At 45.3% G+C, this 14710-nt stretch overlaps 1 protein-coding gene across 3 annotated transcripts in view; it reads left to right on the forward strand.

The window, feature by feature from the left end:
* Nucleotides 1–14710, forward strand: part of CACNA1E (calcium voltage-gated channel subunit alpha1 E) — a 326283-nt gene that overhangs the window by 235140 nt on the left and 76433 nt on the right. For all 3 annotated transcript variants that reach the window (XM_061161261.1, XM_061161262.1, XM_061161263.1), the window contains exons 9-18: nt 2363–2416; nt 3064–3153; nt 4118–4327; nt 5105–5217; nt 7052–7164; nt 7836–7967; nt 8685–8757; nt 9615–9732; nt 12205–12272; nt 13958–14055. In XM_061161261.1, the coding sequence (XP_061017244.1) occupies nt 2363–2416; nt 3064–3153; nt 4118–4327; nt 5105–5217; nt 7052–7164; nt 7836–7967; nt 8685–8757; nt 9615–9732; nt 12205–12272; nt 13958–14055 (1069 nt within the window). The remainder of the gene's footprint in view (nt 1–2362; nt 2417–3063; nt 3154–4117; nt 4328–5104; nt 5218–7051; nt 7165–7835; nt 7968–8684; nt 8758–9614; nt 9733–12204; nt 12273–13957; nt 14056–14710) is intronic.

Raw genomic sequence — 14710 nt, forward strand, 5'->3', positions numbered from 1 at the left:
CTTTCTTTGGTGTTGGAATGAAAGCTGATCTTTCCCAGTCTTGTGGCTACTGTTGAGTTTTCCAAATTTGCTGGCCTATTGAGTACAATATTTTAACAGCATCATCTTTTATGGTTTGAAACAACTCATGCCAGCATTCTATCACCTCCACTAGCTTTGTTCATAGCAGTGCTCCCTACAGCCCACTTCACTTCACATGCTAGGATGTTTGACTCTAGATGCGTGACCATACCATCATGGTTATCCTGGTCATTAAGACCTATTTTGTGTATTCTTGCCACCTCCTCTTAATCTCTTCTGGTTCTATTAGGTCCTTACAATTTTTGTCCTTTATTGAGCCTATCTTTGCAAGAAATGTTCCCTTCGTATCTCAAGTTTTCTTGAAGCGATCCCTAGTCTTTCTCATTCTATTGTTTTCCTATATTTCTTTTCATTGTTCACTTAAGAAGGCTTTCTTATCTCCCTTTGCAATTCTCTGCAACTCTACATTCAATTGGATATCTTTTCCTTTCTCCTTTGCCTTTTGCTTCTCTTCTTTAGTAAGGCATATTCTAATAAGTCTTGGCAGAAAATAGTGTCTCACCCATGATGACACCTCTATGGAGTACAGGACTGCTCCTGAGGAGGTCAAGAGGGGAATCTAGGGAACAGAGTGGTTGTTTTTCAAATGCCAACAACCAAATAATGTTGTCACAATGCCAACGAGGTCTTTCCCTTTCTAGCACCAGCGGGGTATCCAACCATTCAATTCAGTTCTGACACTAAGCCATTCCAAAGTGAGTGTAGACCCCACAAGCAGAGGGCTCCACCCCATGTGCCCATCTCTCCTTCACACACCAGCCACAAAAGGGTCCCCAGGTGACCTGTACTTCCTCCTGGCTGAGTACAAATTCAAAGGGTTCCAGATTTGATAATTCATTAGAATGACTTACAGAACTCGGGGAAAAACTATCACCAGTTTATTATGAAGAAACAGCCAAATTCAAGAGATACACAGGGTATGATATAGCAGGTAGGGATAATGGGTGAATGACCGAGCCTACATGCACATCTAGGTACATCCTAGCACCCTAATGGGCTCACCAACCTATCAGCAACCTGGGCCCCATCCTGTAGGGGTTTTTTTTGTTGTTGTTGTTGATTTTTTTTAAATGATTCATTTATTTATTTTTGATTGTGCTGGGTCTTTGTTCCTGCGTTCGGGCTTTCTCTAGTTGCGGTGAGTGGGAGCTACTCTCGTTGTGGTGTGTGGGCTTCTCTCGTTTTGGAGCATGGGCTCTAGTCATCCAGTCTTTAGTTGTTGTGGCATATGGGCTTTAGTTACTCCATGACATGTGGAATCTTCCCTGACCAGGGATCAAACCTGTCTCTCTTGCATTGGCAGGCAGATTCCTGCCCACCATACCACCAGGGAAGTCCCATGTAGGGTTTTAAATGGAGGTTCCCTTATGCAGACCTGATTGATTGGATCATCAACCATTGGTGACTGATAGTGTCAAGCCCCTCTCCTCTCCTGAGAGGTGGGAAAGGGGATGAGCCTGAAAGCTACAACCTTCTAATCATGTGGTGTGGTTTTTTGAGTGACCATCCCCCCTTACACTATCTAGGCCTCTCCCGCAGTGAGTCATCTCATTAGCATACAAAAGACAGTACATCCCACGGGCTTTGGAAGCTCTGTGCTTGAATGGTGAACAAAAACCAAATATTTATATTTTATTATGTCACAGGGACAATTTCATGATGGGCCAAAGCCTCTTCAACTCAGGCTTTGCTCAACAAGGCAGGATGGACATGGTCGGGGGAGAAGAAGCAAGCCCACAAGCCTGCTCCTCTCTTTGAGGGGCCGTGAGCACCTTCCTACGCCCCTTCCTTTTCTAGTAGGCTAGACCCCAAAATGTGGTCTCATCTTCTGAATGAGGGGGAGGTGTAATGACCTGGGGGCTACTGCAAACAAGCAAAATTATGGAAGCTCCTGTTGCTAAAATAGCTTTAAGGAACCTGGATAAAAGAAAACAGAAATGGAAATTTTTCGTTTTTATCAATTTAGGAGGATTTTAGTTAAAAAGATCAACTCTCGCTCTCAGAGCTGTTTATTCTCCTAAACAGTGTATCAGACAAAGAGCTGAATCTTAACCCATCACCCCCGACGCCCCCTTCATTAAAGACCTTCCTTTCTGTTCTGATGCTCCAGTGCTGTGTCCGTGACCCTTGATATCTTTCTGATGCTGGTGCCTGCAACCAGCTCTGAACTCCGCTGTCTCTCCATGTTGCCCTGGAGCCAGAGCTGTTCCTCAGGGATTTTCATTTCGCAAAATAATTTGGCATTTACCGATAATTTACTAAACCATTTGTTTCCATATAGAGGAAGTCATGCTTGCTGAAGAAAACAAAAATGCTGGAACGTCAGCCTTAGAAGGTAAGGAAGTGCTCCAAGGCCTCATTGCTCTCTCATCTGCCCCTCGTCTGCGGCTATGTCTCTTGATCAAAAGAGGAGAAAGGAAAGAAAAGAGGGGTGCTTTGGGAATTGAAATGCGAGTCTCTCTGTCATAAAATCTCTCATGCTTTAAAAGGAAGGGAATTGAGTCATGGATTTAAATGCTTTTTAAAGTGATGAAAATGAAATCCAAGAGTTGTTTCATTCCAGGGCGTGTGATTGATAATGGGCAATGAAAAGGCCATCATACAACCAGTGGTTCAGAAAGGGATCTTCTTTGACAATTTGCGGGGGGCATCTTGGGACCACTTTCATTGGCAGGAAGTGACATTGTTTATGAAGAGCCAGAACAAATAGATACAGGTTGCCAGTTTACCTGCTGCGTTTAGAAGAGCTCCCGCAAGGAGTCAGGAGCTTTGTTGCGTGGGACTCAAGAGCCTCGTGTGTCAGAGGCGCTGCTGAGCAGGGCAGCCACGTTTCTGTAGACCTTTGTAACTTCTCTCACCCTGATTCGGGTATTTAAAGGCAGGTGCCTGTGTCACAGGTGCCGTGAGGCCACAGTCCTGTTTTGACCAGACTGATCTGGTGGTTCTCATGTCCTCTCTCTGCCCCTTGCTTCCCTGGTGTAGTGCTTCGGAGGGCAACCATCAAAAGAAGCCGGACCGAGGCCATGGCACGGGACTCCAGCGACGAGCACTGCGTGGACATCTCCTCTGTGGGTGAGTGGAGGTTGCCGGATCATCTTTCACTGCTCCGGACCTCCTGTGAAAGGGAGCATTCTATCTTAGGAGAAACGTCACAAGGAGGAGGGGAGCCCAAAGAATCCAGAACTTTGGGATATAATTAGGGAAAGGCGCTGGAATCTAATCTCATCAACAGTGACTTAAAGGAAAAAAAAATAAAATGGACCAAGGGATAATGTTTATGTGAAACATGGGGTTTGGGGCCAAGAATCCAACCCAGATTCTTCAAGTGTGGCAGATGTATCTCTTCAGCATGTGTATCCTGTCTCTCCTGGATGTGCTAACGAGCACCCACTTTGGGATATTGTTCACTGAGGACGCCCATATGAGAAACTGCGATCATTTGCTTAATCATAGTAACATCTACCTACTTGCATCACCTGCTTCCATGTGATGCTTAAACAGATTCCTACTGACAACCCTTTAACTTGCCGGCTGTTCTATCCCAGGTTCTCTGAGAGAGTCTGGCTGATGGCAGACTTTTCTTCTCCAGGAAAAAAAAGGGAAGGGTCTGACTTCATCCTGAAAGGCAGAAGAGGCGTACGGAGCTCATCACTGCTTTAGTTTGCCAGGGGTAGAAAAATCACAAATGCAGCAGGATGACTCCAGTGCCTGAAGCATATTTAAAAAGAAAAGCTCAATCTGTTATAAACATAAACAGGATCCTATTAGGATTCAAGATACTGGCTGGATGCCTGCTATCCTGCCCCGGGGAATCCTTCCATTTCCTAGGACCAAGAGTGCCCAGAGGAAAAGCAGAGTTCCCTGCTGCGCTGTGAAAACTCTTAGCTCATAACGTGGGGATGCCCTGGGGTCTGCAACGTGGCAGTCCCCTAGCCCTGGGACCAAAGGTGCCCATCTGGACCTCTGAATGCCCCTTTGTCATGGAGGGTGACCTCTTTTGCAGCCTCATTCCTCCTCCTTCCTTCTCCCCCGCTAGGCACACCTCTTGCCCGAGCCAGCATCAAGAGCGCAAAGGTGGATGGGGCCTCCTATTTCCGGCACAAGGAGCGACTTTTGCGTATCTCTATCCGCCACATGGTTAAGTCCCAGGTGTTTTACTGGATCGTGCTAAGCCTTGTGGCTCTCAACACCGCCTGTGTGGCCATCGTCCATCACAACCAGCCCCAGTGGCTCACCCACCTCCTGTGTAAGTGAATGGTGACTGCTGGCTCTCATGGCTGCTGCTCGATTGGTGTGTGAATATCAAGAGAGCAAGGTGTCACGTGGGCTTAGCAGTGGTTCTGCCTGCCGCCCAGAGTTCTGCCTCTAGCACGCTGTGACCAGAGTTGTCCTCAGGGGGTCAGGATTATCCCGTCACTGTTTTCAGCTGTCATTTCATTATTGAATCAGATAAATAAATCTTTAGTGATGAGTCAACAACATAGTGTTATACCTTGCATAATCCAGGGCCTTCACTTAGTGCCTTCAGGAGGCTCAATGATTAGGGAGTCTTGGTCACCCAAGTCCTAGGGACAAGTTCTTAGGGACATGGATACATTCAGCAGACCAGGAAGGAAATCTACATAGGTCAACCCTTGGTAAGGCTGCCCCGGGATGCGGGTGAGTCTCCTAGAGGCTGTCACAGCTGGGTGTGTGGAGAGGAAATCCAGCTCTTTCATCAAAGCTATGCTCAAGCCCTTTCTCTCTCCTGAAAGCCATCTGCCATGTAAATAGTAGTGACAAACCCACCTGTCAGAAGAGAGCAGAGCTGCCCTGTGGACTGTGGGACTCAGCCTGGGTCTGAGCATGTTCAGACCAGGAGAGGTTTTGTCTGGCATTGACCGGGTCTATGGTCACTGAATGTCCTGCCCTTGTGGGTCCCACCGCTCTTAAGGGCTCCTCCGTAGGTGGTGGGGATTGGGTCAGGGAGGACAGGAGCCCGTGCCATCCATGGAACCAATGCTTCTGCCTTTAATGCTTTCAGACTATGCAGAGTTTCTGTTTCTGGGGCTCTTCCTTCTAGAGATGTCCCTGAAGATGTATGGCATGGGGCCTCGCCTTTATTTTCACTCTTCCTTCAACTGCTTTGACTTTGGGGTAAGTGCTCCAGAGTCACCCATCTTTCTGCCTAGGGTTGCTATACTGTGGTTTGAGATAAGAACCTTGCTCTGGGGCTATGCGTGAAGCCTTGAAATCAGCATTTATTAAAGGAGGATAGCTAGGATTAGCCAAAGGGAGGTCAGGAATGAGTGAATACTTGCCATACGAGGATTTGTTTGGGTTTTTGAAATGCTCTTTTATTTTTAATGTTTTTACTGAAATGTGTGACATGCACACCAGAGAGTAAGCACTTCAGTGTATATAGCTCAGTAAGTTTTACAAAGCTCCCCATAGCCTGAATTTTGAACCACTTATTACCTTGGAGGAAGCCTGGGAGAGAACAAAAGACTTGATTCCGGAAAGCGGTTTGATCAAAACTGAGAAATATATTTATTTTTTTAGTTCAGTTTAAAATTGAGAAAATTATCTAGATATACCCTTAAACATTCATACTCATATGCACACACACCCTCTTATAGTAGCAAGTCCCCACATAGACTTCACCCAATGTCCACATTCCTAAATAATGACGATACATAAATGTGTGCATTATCAATGCTCTTCAAGGTGTGTTCACACACATTTTTGTCCTCTGCCACTTTCAGTCCTGCCCACGATGTTAAGTATTGGGAGTTAGGCTGCCCATTTACACATGAGTCAACAGGGGACCTCGTGTGCAAGTTCACACAGCCAGTTAGCAGCAGAACTAGGTTGCAAAACTTTGGGTTCCTGAACCACCTCTCCTTCTGCCAAACCCACTCCATTTTCTGCCAAATCTCCAGTTAGGTGCTAACGATTTTGAGCACTTGCCAACCTGCATTTTAGCTTGGAACATATGCTTCTGGGTAGAGGCAATTTTCAGGCATAAGAACTAGTGAAAGACCATTTTTATCTTAGTTCCCTTATGTACATACTTTTCAGCATTGCTGTGAGGATTAATTTCTGTTATTTCTCCTAGTGCCATGTGGGGAATGTATTAGACCTTCAATAAACATATAATTAAAACATAAAACAAATTGAATGGCTAATTTGACATTGCTGCTTCCTATAGCAATCAGATTCTATGCCACTAATTAGTACCATCACATCCAGGTGTGTGGGGCCTGAGTGACTGAAAGCCATTTCATGCACAGGTGACTGAAACATTCTTGTTAGCACTAAATTCTAGGCCAGTGAGAGAATGTGGACCTTCTCAGAAGTTTTTATATTGGAAAGCAACCTGTATTCGTTTAAATTTGTTTTCTTATTTGAGGACTGCTCTTTTGTCTGTCTGTTCAAGGTGTTTTAATAAGAACAGTATAGCTGTCAAATCTGTGCAAAAGTGGTGAATGACTTGTAGTTTTCAGGAAAGACAGAGCAGTCGGTAAAGCAATCTACAGTATGAAGGAGGAAATTTAGCAAGGAGAGTGGGGAACAGTGGGGAGAAAAGTGGTAGAGTCTCATTTTTCCTTGGCAGCCTTCACAAATAGGTGGTCCTGTTGGAGGTGGACTTCCCTGATGGCTTAGCTGGTAAAGAATCTGTCTGCAATGTGGGAGACCTGGGCTCGATCCCTGGGTTTAGAAGACCCCCTGGAGAAGGGCATGGCTACCCAGTCCAGTATTGTGGCCTGGAAAATTTCATGGGCTGTATAGTCCACAGGGTCGCAAAGAGTCAGAAAGGACTGAGCGACTTTTGAAGAGGATGAGGGAGGCAGGGTGGGGAGGGAAAGATTTAACTTCAGAAAAGCCCAGTGAGAACTGTTGATTGAGGAACACCTCCTTCCCCTTCTCCCCCTCCCCCTTCTCCCCCCTTTGCCTTTTCTTCTCACCGTGGCTGGCTTTGGCTCTTTAGGTCACAGTGGGCAGCATCTTTGAAGTAGTCTGGGCCATCTTCAGACCTGGTACGTCTTTCGGAATCAGTGTCCTGCGAGCTCTCCGGCTTCTAAGAATATTTAAAATAACCAAGTAAGTGATCAAAATCTAGACTCTTCCCAACCACCTCTGGGCCTGGAAGCTCCTCTTTGACACATTATATTGCCTTACATCCTCACCGCAGGATCCATTTCCTTACCCCACCCCCTACTCCACTCTTCAGCTTCTCTTGCATCTCCAAAGACCAAACCAGGAAAATGCCTGAGTGCCAGATCCTGTGCCAGCTTCCTGAGGGGACCCACATTATCGCTCCATCTCTCCTTCCTACAAGTATCCAGATGCAGCTTATCTCATAGGTCTCCAGGCAGATGCCCAGCTGAGCCTGAGGGTAATTTGGTACTCAGTTTGCCACTGTAACCAGTCCGTCCTAAAGGAGATCAGTCCTGGGTGTTCATTGGAGGGACTGATGTTGAAGTTGAAGCTCCAATACTTTGGCCACCTGATGTGGAGAGCTGACTCATTTGAAAAGACCCTGATGCTGGGAAAGATTGAGGGCAGGAGGAGAAGGGGACGACAGAGGATGAGATAGTTGGGATGGCATCACCGACACAATGGACATGGGTTTGGGTGGACTCCAGGAGTTGGTGATGGACAGGGAGGCCTGGCGTGCTGCAGTTCATGGGGTCTCAAAGAGTCGGACACGACTGAGCAACTGAACTGAACTGACTGAACCTGCCGCTGTAACGCTGTCTGGGTTTTTGTAGGTATTGGGCATCCCTCCGGAATTTGGTGGTCTCCTTGATGAGTTCCATGAAGTCTATCATCAGTTTACTCTTCCTCCTTTTCCTCTTCATCGTTGTCTTTGCTCTCCTAGGAATGCAGCTGTTTGGGGGCAGGTAAGCACCAATGAAGTTTCCAGCCAAAGCAGCCTCAAAACCTCAACTTCATCCTGTGAGCTCTGGGGTCACCAGTTTGTTCACCATGTTACCATGTGTTTGTTCGTGTTCATGACCCATATCAACCATGCATGTTATATGTGAAACTAATGTCTTCTGTTTTTAATCCCTCCACACCATATGGGGTTCTTATTGAGGGGACCTCTCCCTTTGGAGCTGTCCCTGAAAGGTGCCCCTTTGGAGCTGCCTCTGAAAGCTTGGGGTCTTACAAGTCAAGATCAGTCCAGATCCCATCACCAGTGCCCTTCAAGAGCACAGTTCCTGGTGAAGTGAAAGTGAAGTCGATTAGTTGTGTCCGACTCTTTGCGACCCCATGGACTGTAGCCCACCAGGCTCCTCTGTCCATGGGATTCTCCAGGCAAGAATACTGAAGTGGGTTGCCATTTCCTTCTCCAGGGAATCTTCCCGACCCAGGGATTGAATCCAGGTCTCCCGCATTGCAGGCAGGCGCTTTAACCTCTGAGCCACCAGGGAAGCCCTGGTAGTTCTTAGTAGTAGTCATTAAAACCATCTTTGTAAGTTACTGGAATGGAAGGAGAATAGGGAAGACAGGGATGTGAAGAAAGGGGAAAGGAGTGATGAAAATGGCATAATTTTAGGAAGGGAAAACTTGGTGTGTGAGATTTTCATTTCATTCTCTCTGAATCTCCTTTTCAGGTTCAACTTTAATGATGGGACTCCTTCAGCAAACTTTGACACCTTCCCTGCAGCAATCATGACTGTATTCCAGGTATGAGGATGTTAAAAATGTTACTTGGGATCCCTTGGTGCACATGCTCCAAGGTGATGATGTTGTAAAAGAATCCTCCCTTTCCTCTCCAGGCTCCTCTCAGGCAGTACTTAGTACTCTTGCTTATTGAGTAGTCATCACCACTGTAATTCCTAGGATTTCTATAGCTCTGTTCTTATAAATAATAAAAGAGCTCTGTTGTGATGACCTCATTGGCCTTCTCCCTGCACTTGTCAGTTTGCAAGAGATGTTAATTAAGTCAAAGACATTCAGTAACATCACATTTCTGGTTTTATGAAATTTAAAGTACCTTCTAACTTATATGTCCATTTAATGAAGAATCTTTTCCACCCCCACCTGATCTTTTTTTTTCTAATCATGGGAGGAAACTCAAAATCGGTGATGTCTAAGAGCTAAAGGAGAACTCTGTTTAGCCAGAATCTAAGACTGAACCAGAACTCAGTTTTCTGGAACTGGAGCCCATGAGGCTCTTTCCAACAATGCTGCTGTCTCAGGAACTGTATCTTGGCAGCTCCAGAAAATAGTCCATCAGTGCCTGGACCACCTGATCTGTGTGGTTCCCGTAGGCTTGGCAAAGCTGGGGTGTGGGATGGGAGACCGGAGATTCTACGTTTTGAGGAATAGGACTTTTCCTTTTGATATTCTTCTTCCATTTTCAATGGCTAAAATTCTCTTACACATCAGAAGGCAGTTGATTATTCATGGGTGTGACTTTTTTTCCTCCCTGACAAGAGGGTAAATGGAAAAGACCCAGACTCAGAATTTTCCCCTTTCCACTGACCCCGTTTTCTCATCCAGCCCAGGTCTCTGATTAGCCTGTTATGTCCTTTGTGTAGATCCTGACGGGTGAGGACTGGAATGAGGTGATGTACAACGGGATCCGCTCCCAGGGCGGGGTCAGCTCGGGCATGTGGTCAGCTATCTATTTCATTGTGCTCACCTTGTTTGGAAACTGTATCCTTTTAAAAATGCTGCTCTGTTCTGCCAGCCTGGACCAGCATGTGAGGAGGAGGAGGTGGCCATGGTGGTGGTGATGCTGGTGATAGCAGAGGGCAGGTAGCAATGGGGTAGACAGTGTTAGGTGTACTAAGAGAAACAAGGATCCCGCTCTTAAGGAACATTTGCTATCTGGGTAAAAGAAGATGAGTATAAGTAAGATAGAGTATCATCCCAGTTATCGGATATCATAACATCCAGGTTATGAGATTATCATCACAGATAAAATCATATGAGTCTGTTATAGTAAATGATTGGAGGGACTATGAACTGGGGAAAATAAGAGAGGACAGAGATCATTATAGGCTGAAATAGTAATAACTGGATTATAATATTAATGAATTATATGTTTTCTTTTACTTAAACATTTGTTTTTGTTTATAGTAGATTTACAATGTTGTATTAATTTTAGGTGTACAGAAAAATGTTTCAGTTATACATACATGCATATATATATATTCTTTTTCAGACTCTTTTCCTTTATAGGTTATTACAAATATCAAGTATAGTTGCGGGTGCTATACAGTAGGTCTTTGTTGGTTTTCTGTTTTAGTTATAGTAATGGGTGTATGTTAATCCCAAACTCCTAATTTATCCCTTCCCCTCTTTCCCTTTTAATAGTAGTAACCATAAGTTTGTTTTCTATGTCCGTGAGTCTATTTTTATTCTGTATATAACTTCATTTGTATCATTTTTTTATGATTCCACATATAGGTGATATCATAGGATATTTGCCTTTGTCTGTCTTACTTCTCTTAGGATGATATTCTGTAGGTCTGTCCACATTGCTGCACATCATTAGTTCATTATTTTTTATGGCTGACCAATATTCCACTGTATAAATATCCCATATCTTCTTTATCTATTCATCTGTTGATGGACGTTTAGGTTGCTTCCATGTCTTGGTTATTGTAAATAGTGCTGCAGTGAACATTAGGGTGCATGTATCATTTCAGATTATGGTTTTCTCCAGATATATGTCCAGGAGTGGGATTTCTGGATCATATGTTAGTTCTCTATGTTAACAGAGAACAAAGCCTTCCACCTAATAAGTTCTCAAAAATATTAGTATTGTGATTAATGCTAATACTGCTGAGCATAGCTAGCATTTATCATAACTTGTACTATTCATAAGACCTCATACTAAACGGTTTTCAGGCATCATTTCATCTAATCCTTGCCTTACAAATCTTAGAGGAAATAAGTTGATCAAAGTCAATTACTAAATTATAATGGGAGACTAGAAAATAAGTGCATTTAATTCCCAAACCCATGACTGGTCTTGGGATCTAGACAAGGAAGATTTAGGTTTTAATCCCAGCAGCTCTGCTTACCAGCTATGTGGCCTTGGGAAAGTCACTTAACCTCTCTGAGCTTCTAGTTTTCACATCTGAAAAGAGGAAACAATATCTATGTCCTTTGTTAGTTGTAAATAGTAAAATGAGATAGTTTACTTGAATATTCCACAGACCAGAAACTTCTACATGATGTTTTGGGCAAGTGGGACTTGTCTTGAATTGAGATCACTCGAGTGAAAAGGGGACAGCCATGTGTTACAGATGTATTTTTGCCTTTTCCATAGTCTCACAGAGCATAGATGTTCTTTAAGTTTTCTGCTCTGAAAACTTCTAAGGGCCAGAGCAGACTATAAACAAACACAAGAAACCCATATAAAGAAAGCTAGGCAGTGAGTCACAGAAATGGAAGGCCAGTTTGCCTTAATAGCGGCACCTTAATTTTCCTGTTACTCTGAGGGTAGTCAGACCTGGACTTTTGTGCTAAAACAGATGTATGTTCCATAACACATGAGCCTTGAGGATAATTGGAAAATTGGGACTTCTGAGGTTAGAGTGTGGAATAGAAATGGGCTCCATAATGATCTTGTGTGCCCTGAGACATTTTGTTAAATGAAATATGGGAGCCTCCCAGGACAAGAAGATTGAGAAATGTTAGCATCCCATTACTGAGAGATAGTAATGAGTCTGTAGAATCTCATTTTTTTTTTTTTTCATCTTTAAGGTCAGACTAGCATGACTGATCTAGATGGGCTTCAATTCCAGCCTCCTACCTCCTGTTCCCTACCTGTCTTGTTGTTCAGTGGTTCTCTATTTGATGTTGCTGTAATTAGAGGCTGTAGCTGTGCAAAGGCCTCCTCCCTCCATCTCCCCCTTCCCTAGGGGGTTTGATTCAGGTATATTTCTTTATCCATTGCAAAGAGATGATATGTGGAAGGAGAGAAAACGTATTCTCCTTCAAACAGAGCTGCATAATATCTCTTTCCCTCCCTCTGCAGTCCCTACTTAAGTGACTCTTTGGGGTGACTCTGTCCCTGCTGGTGTCCCAGATAGGAAAGGCATGGAGATGCCTTCTCAGCCTTGCTGGGGCTCCTTTTACTTTTCTTACTTGCCCATCCTTAACTCATTGCCCCAGACACACTGCTGAATGTGTTCTTGGCCATCGCTGTGGACAACCTGGCCAATGCCCAGGAGCTGACCAAGGTGAGCCTTGTTCTCCAGGGATCCAATGGTTCTCTGGGCCATTGCGTGCCCACTAGGCTTTGGAGTTGCCTCCAGAAGCCTGCACTGTCTGGCTCAGGCCTGCAGGGAAGGCCCCTTCTGGGAGCTCGTGGATACCTGGAGAGCTACACTTGTCCATGAAGGGAGCCTGGTTCACTTTCACTGAGTTTGTGGAGCCTTGGACCAAATGGGGCCTCTCATTGGACATTGAAGATGATCACTTAGTCACTGCAGACTCTCAAAGATAGCCTTTGCAGGCTTGTGACTTGGAAAATAGAGAAACTACCAGAGTCTTGGATTTAAGTTCCACCTCTTCACCTGTGACTGTGTAACCTCAATCATGTGTCTTCACCCTTCTGAGTTTGAGGGTTAGAGGGTCCAGGACTGTGGCTGTGGGGGTATTCCAGTGCTCACTTCATCCTGGTGGAAGTTTCCATGAGTTTCAAAGAAGCCAGACACCGTATTTCTCAAAGAACAATTCCTTTCTTTCCTCTGAGTCATGTCTTCAGGGGTAGAGGCAATACAATGGCAGTGGGATTGTTTAAGGAGATGAGTGAAACCTTCCCTCATAATACGTATTTGTTTTAAGGCAAAATCCATAGCATCCTGGTGATGTTTATGAGCTTTTTCCATGTATTCCTTGAGGGTTACCTGCTCTTCTCTGCATTCTCAAGGATCTTCTTACCTGCAGACAGGGTAAGCTCTAGTAGCTGAAAAGCTGGCTGTGAGTCACACATCTGTCACTTACTGGCTCTTTTAGCTTAGACTTGACCCCTGGTCTCTATTAATGTTGCTTCCTTCATCTGTAAAAAAGGGAATGCTATATTCTACCTTGCATACCTCTCAGGAGGACAGCAAGGATCAAGCAAATGGACATGTGTAAAAACCAGCTGTGAGTTATACATCTGTCACTTACTGGCCCTTTTAGCTTAGACTTGACCCCTGGTCTCTATTAACATTGCTTCCTTCATCTGTATAAAAGGGAATGCTATATCTGCCTTGCATACCTCTCAGGAGGACAGCAAGGGTCAAGCAAAAGGACGTGTGTAAAAACCAGAACAATCTTTGAAGATGTATGTATTCTTACTAGCTGCAGTCATTTTACCTGAACTGGGTTTCCTTGGTATCGTCACATAGAAAGACATTTATAAGCTGGAGTGTGAGTGAGGGGCTGAGGTCCCTGCCCGAGCACCAGGGTGGGGGTCACTTAGCTGTGTAGGGAAGAGGGTCTGATGAGGATCGTGGTGCTCATCTCAGGGTCTCTGCCTGGAAGGTCCTTCTCCATCACTTCCGGACACTGCAGAGCATCCAAGAAGTGTCAGCTCTGGCCTCTGACCTCTATAGCCCTGGCCACCTCCACCGAGGGCTGGGGTTTGGGGTAGACCTTAAGTCTCTCCTGAGGAAACATGGGGAGCCTATGGGGGAGGATGGGGGCCAGAACAGTTGGCCTCGCCAGGGCTGTGGAGGCTGCTGTCTCGGGAGGCCTGACTGCTAGTTGCTGGAGGTCTGTGAGCCAACCTGACCTCACTCTGCCTGTTTCACCTCTTGCTCTGCTTTCCCCGCTTCTCCAGGTCTCCAGAAGCTCCCTCAGCCCTTCTGGGCAGGGCCGAGGAAGCTACTCTCCTTTATGGGGATCCCAGACAACGCCATCTCTACTTTGTGTCTAGGATGAACAGGAAGAAGAGGAGGCCTTCAACCAGAAGCATGCGCTGCAGAAGGCCAAGGAGGTCAGCCCGATGTCTGCACCCAACATGCCTTCCATCGAGTGAGTCGCTATCCCCATGTCACAGACCCCGGGCTCCTGTGTCGACAGCCCAGTGCTCAGTTCCACAGCTGTTGACCCTTGGAGGGAGCCTGCTGTGTGCCAGGAAGCATCCTGTGAATACAGTACTGAGCAAGACAGGGCCAGGGGCTCTTTTTTCACATAACTTTTATTTCAGTAAGCAAGATAGCTGATAAATGCACAGAAATAATTTTAGATAGAACATCTATAAAATAAGTAAAACAGGGTACTAAGGCAGAGGAATAGGAATTGGGTACAGTACCTTTGGGCAATTTGGGAGGAATTCTCTGAAGAGAGGATGTTTAAGCAGAGACCTAAAAGTGTAGAAGTGTGACGTTATGAAGATGGAGCATTCCCAGCAAGGCCCCGGTATGGCTGGTGTGGAGGGAGCAAGAGGAAAGAGAAGGAGGTATGGCCGGGGAGGTTTTAAAGGCTCAAGTGAAGGACTTTGCTTTTGTTCTGATTACAACTGTAGGAGGGTCTAGAGGAGAAGGATGGGTAGGATTTGATTTATACTTGAAAAGGTCACTTTGCTCTGTGAAGAATGGACTGAAGGGGCCCAGACTGGAGGCAGGAAGACAGAGATTGGCTCTTAGAGTAAAGCAGTGAGAGTTGGTGGTGGTTTAGACCATGATAG

Source organism: Dama dama, chromosome 14 (genome assembly GCF_033118175.1).
Source record: "Dama dama isolate Ldn47 chromosome 14, ASM3311817v1, whole genome shotgun sequence".
Classification (NCBI taxonomy): domain Eukaryota; kingdom Metazoa; phylum Chordata; class Mammalia; order Artiodactyla; family Cervidae; genus Dama; species Dama dama.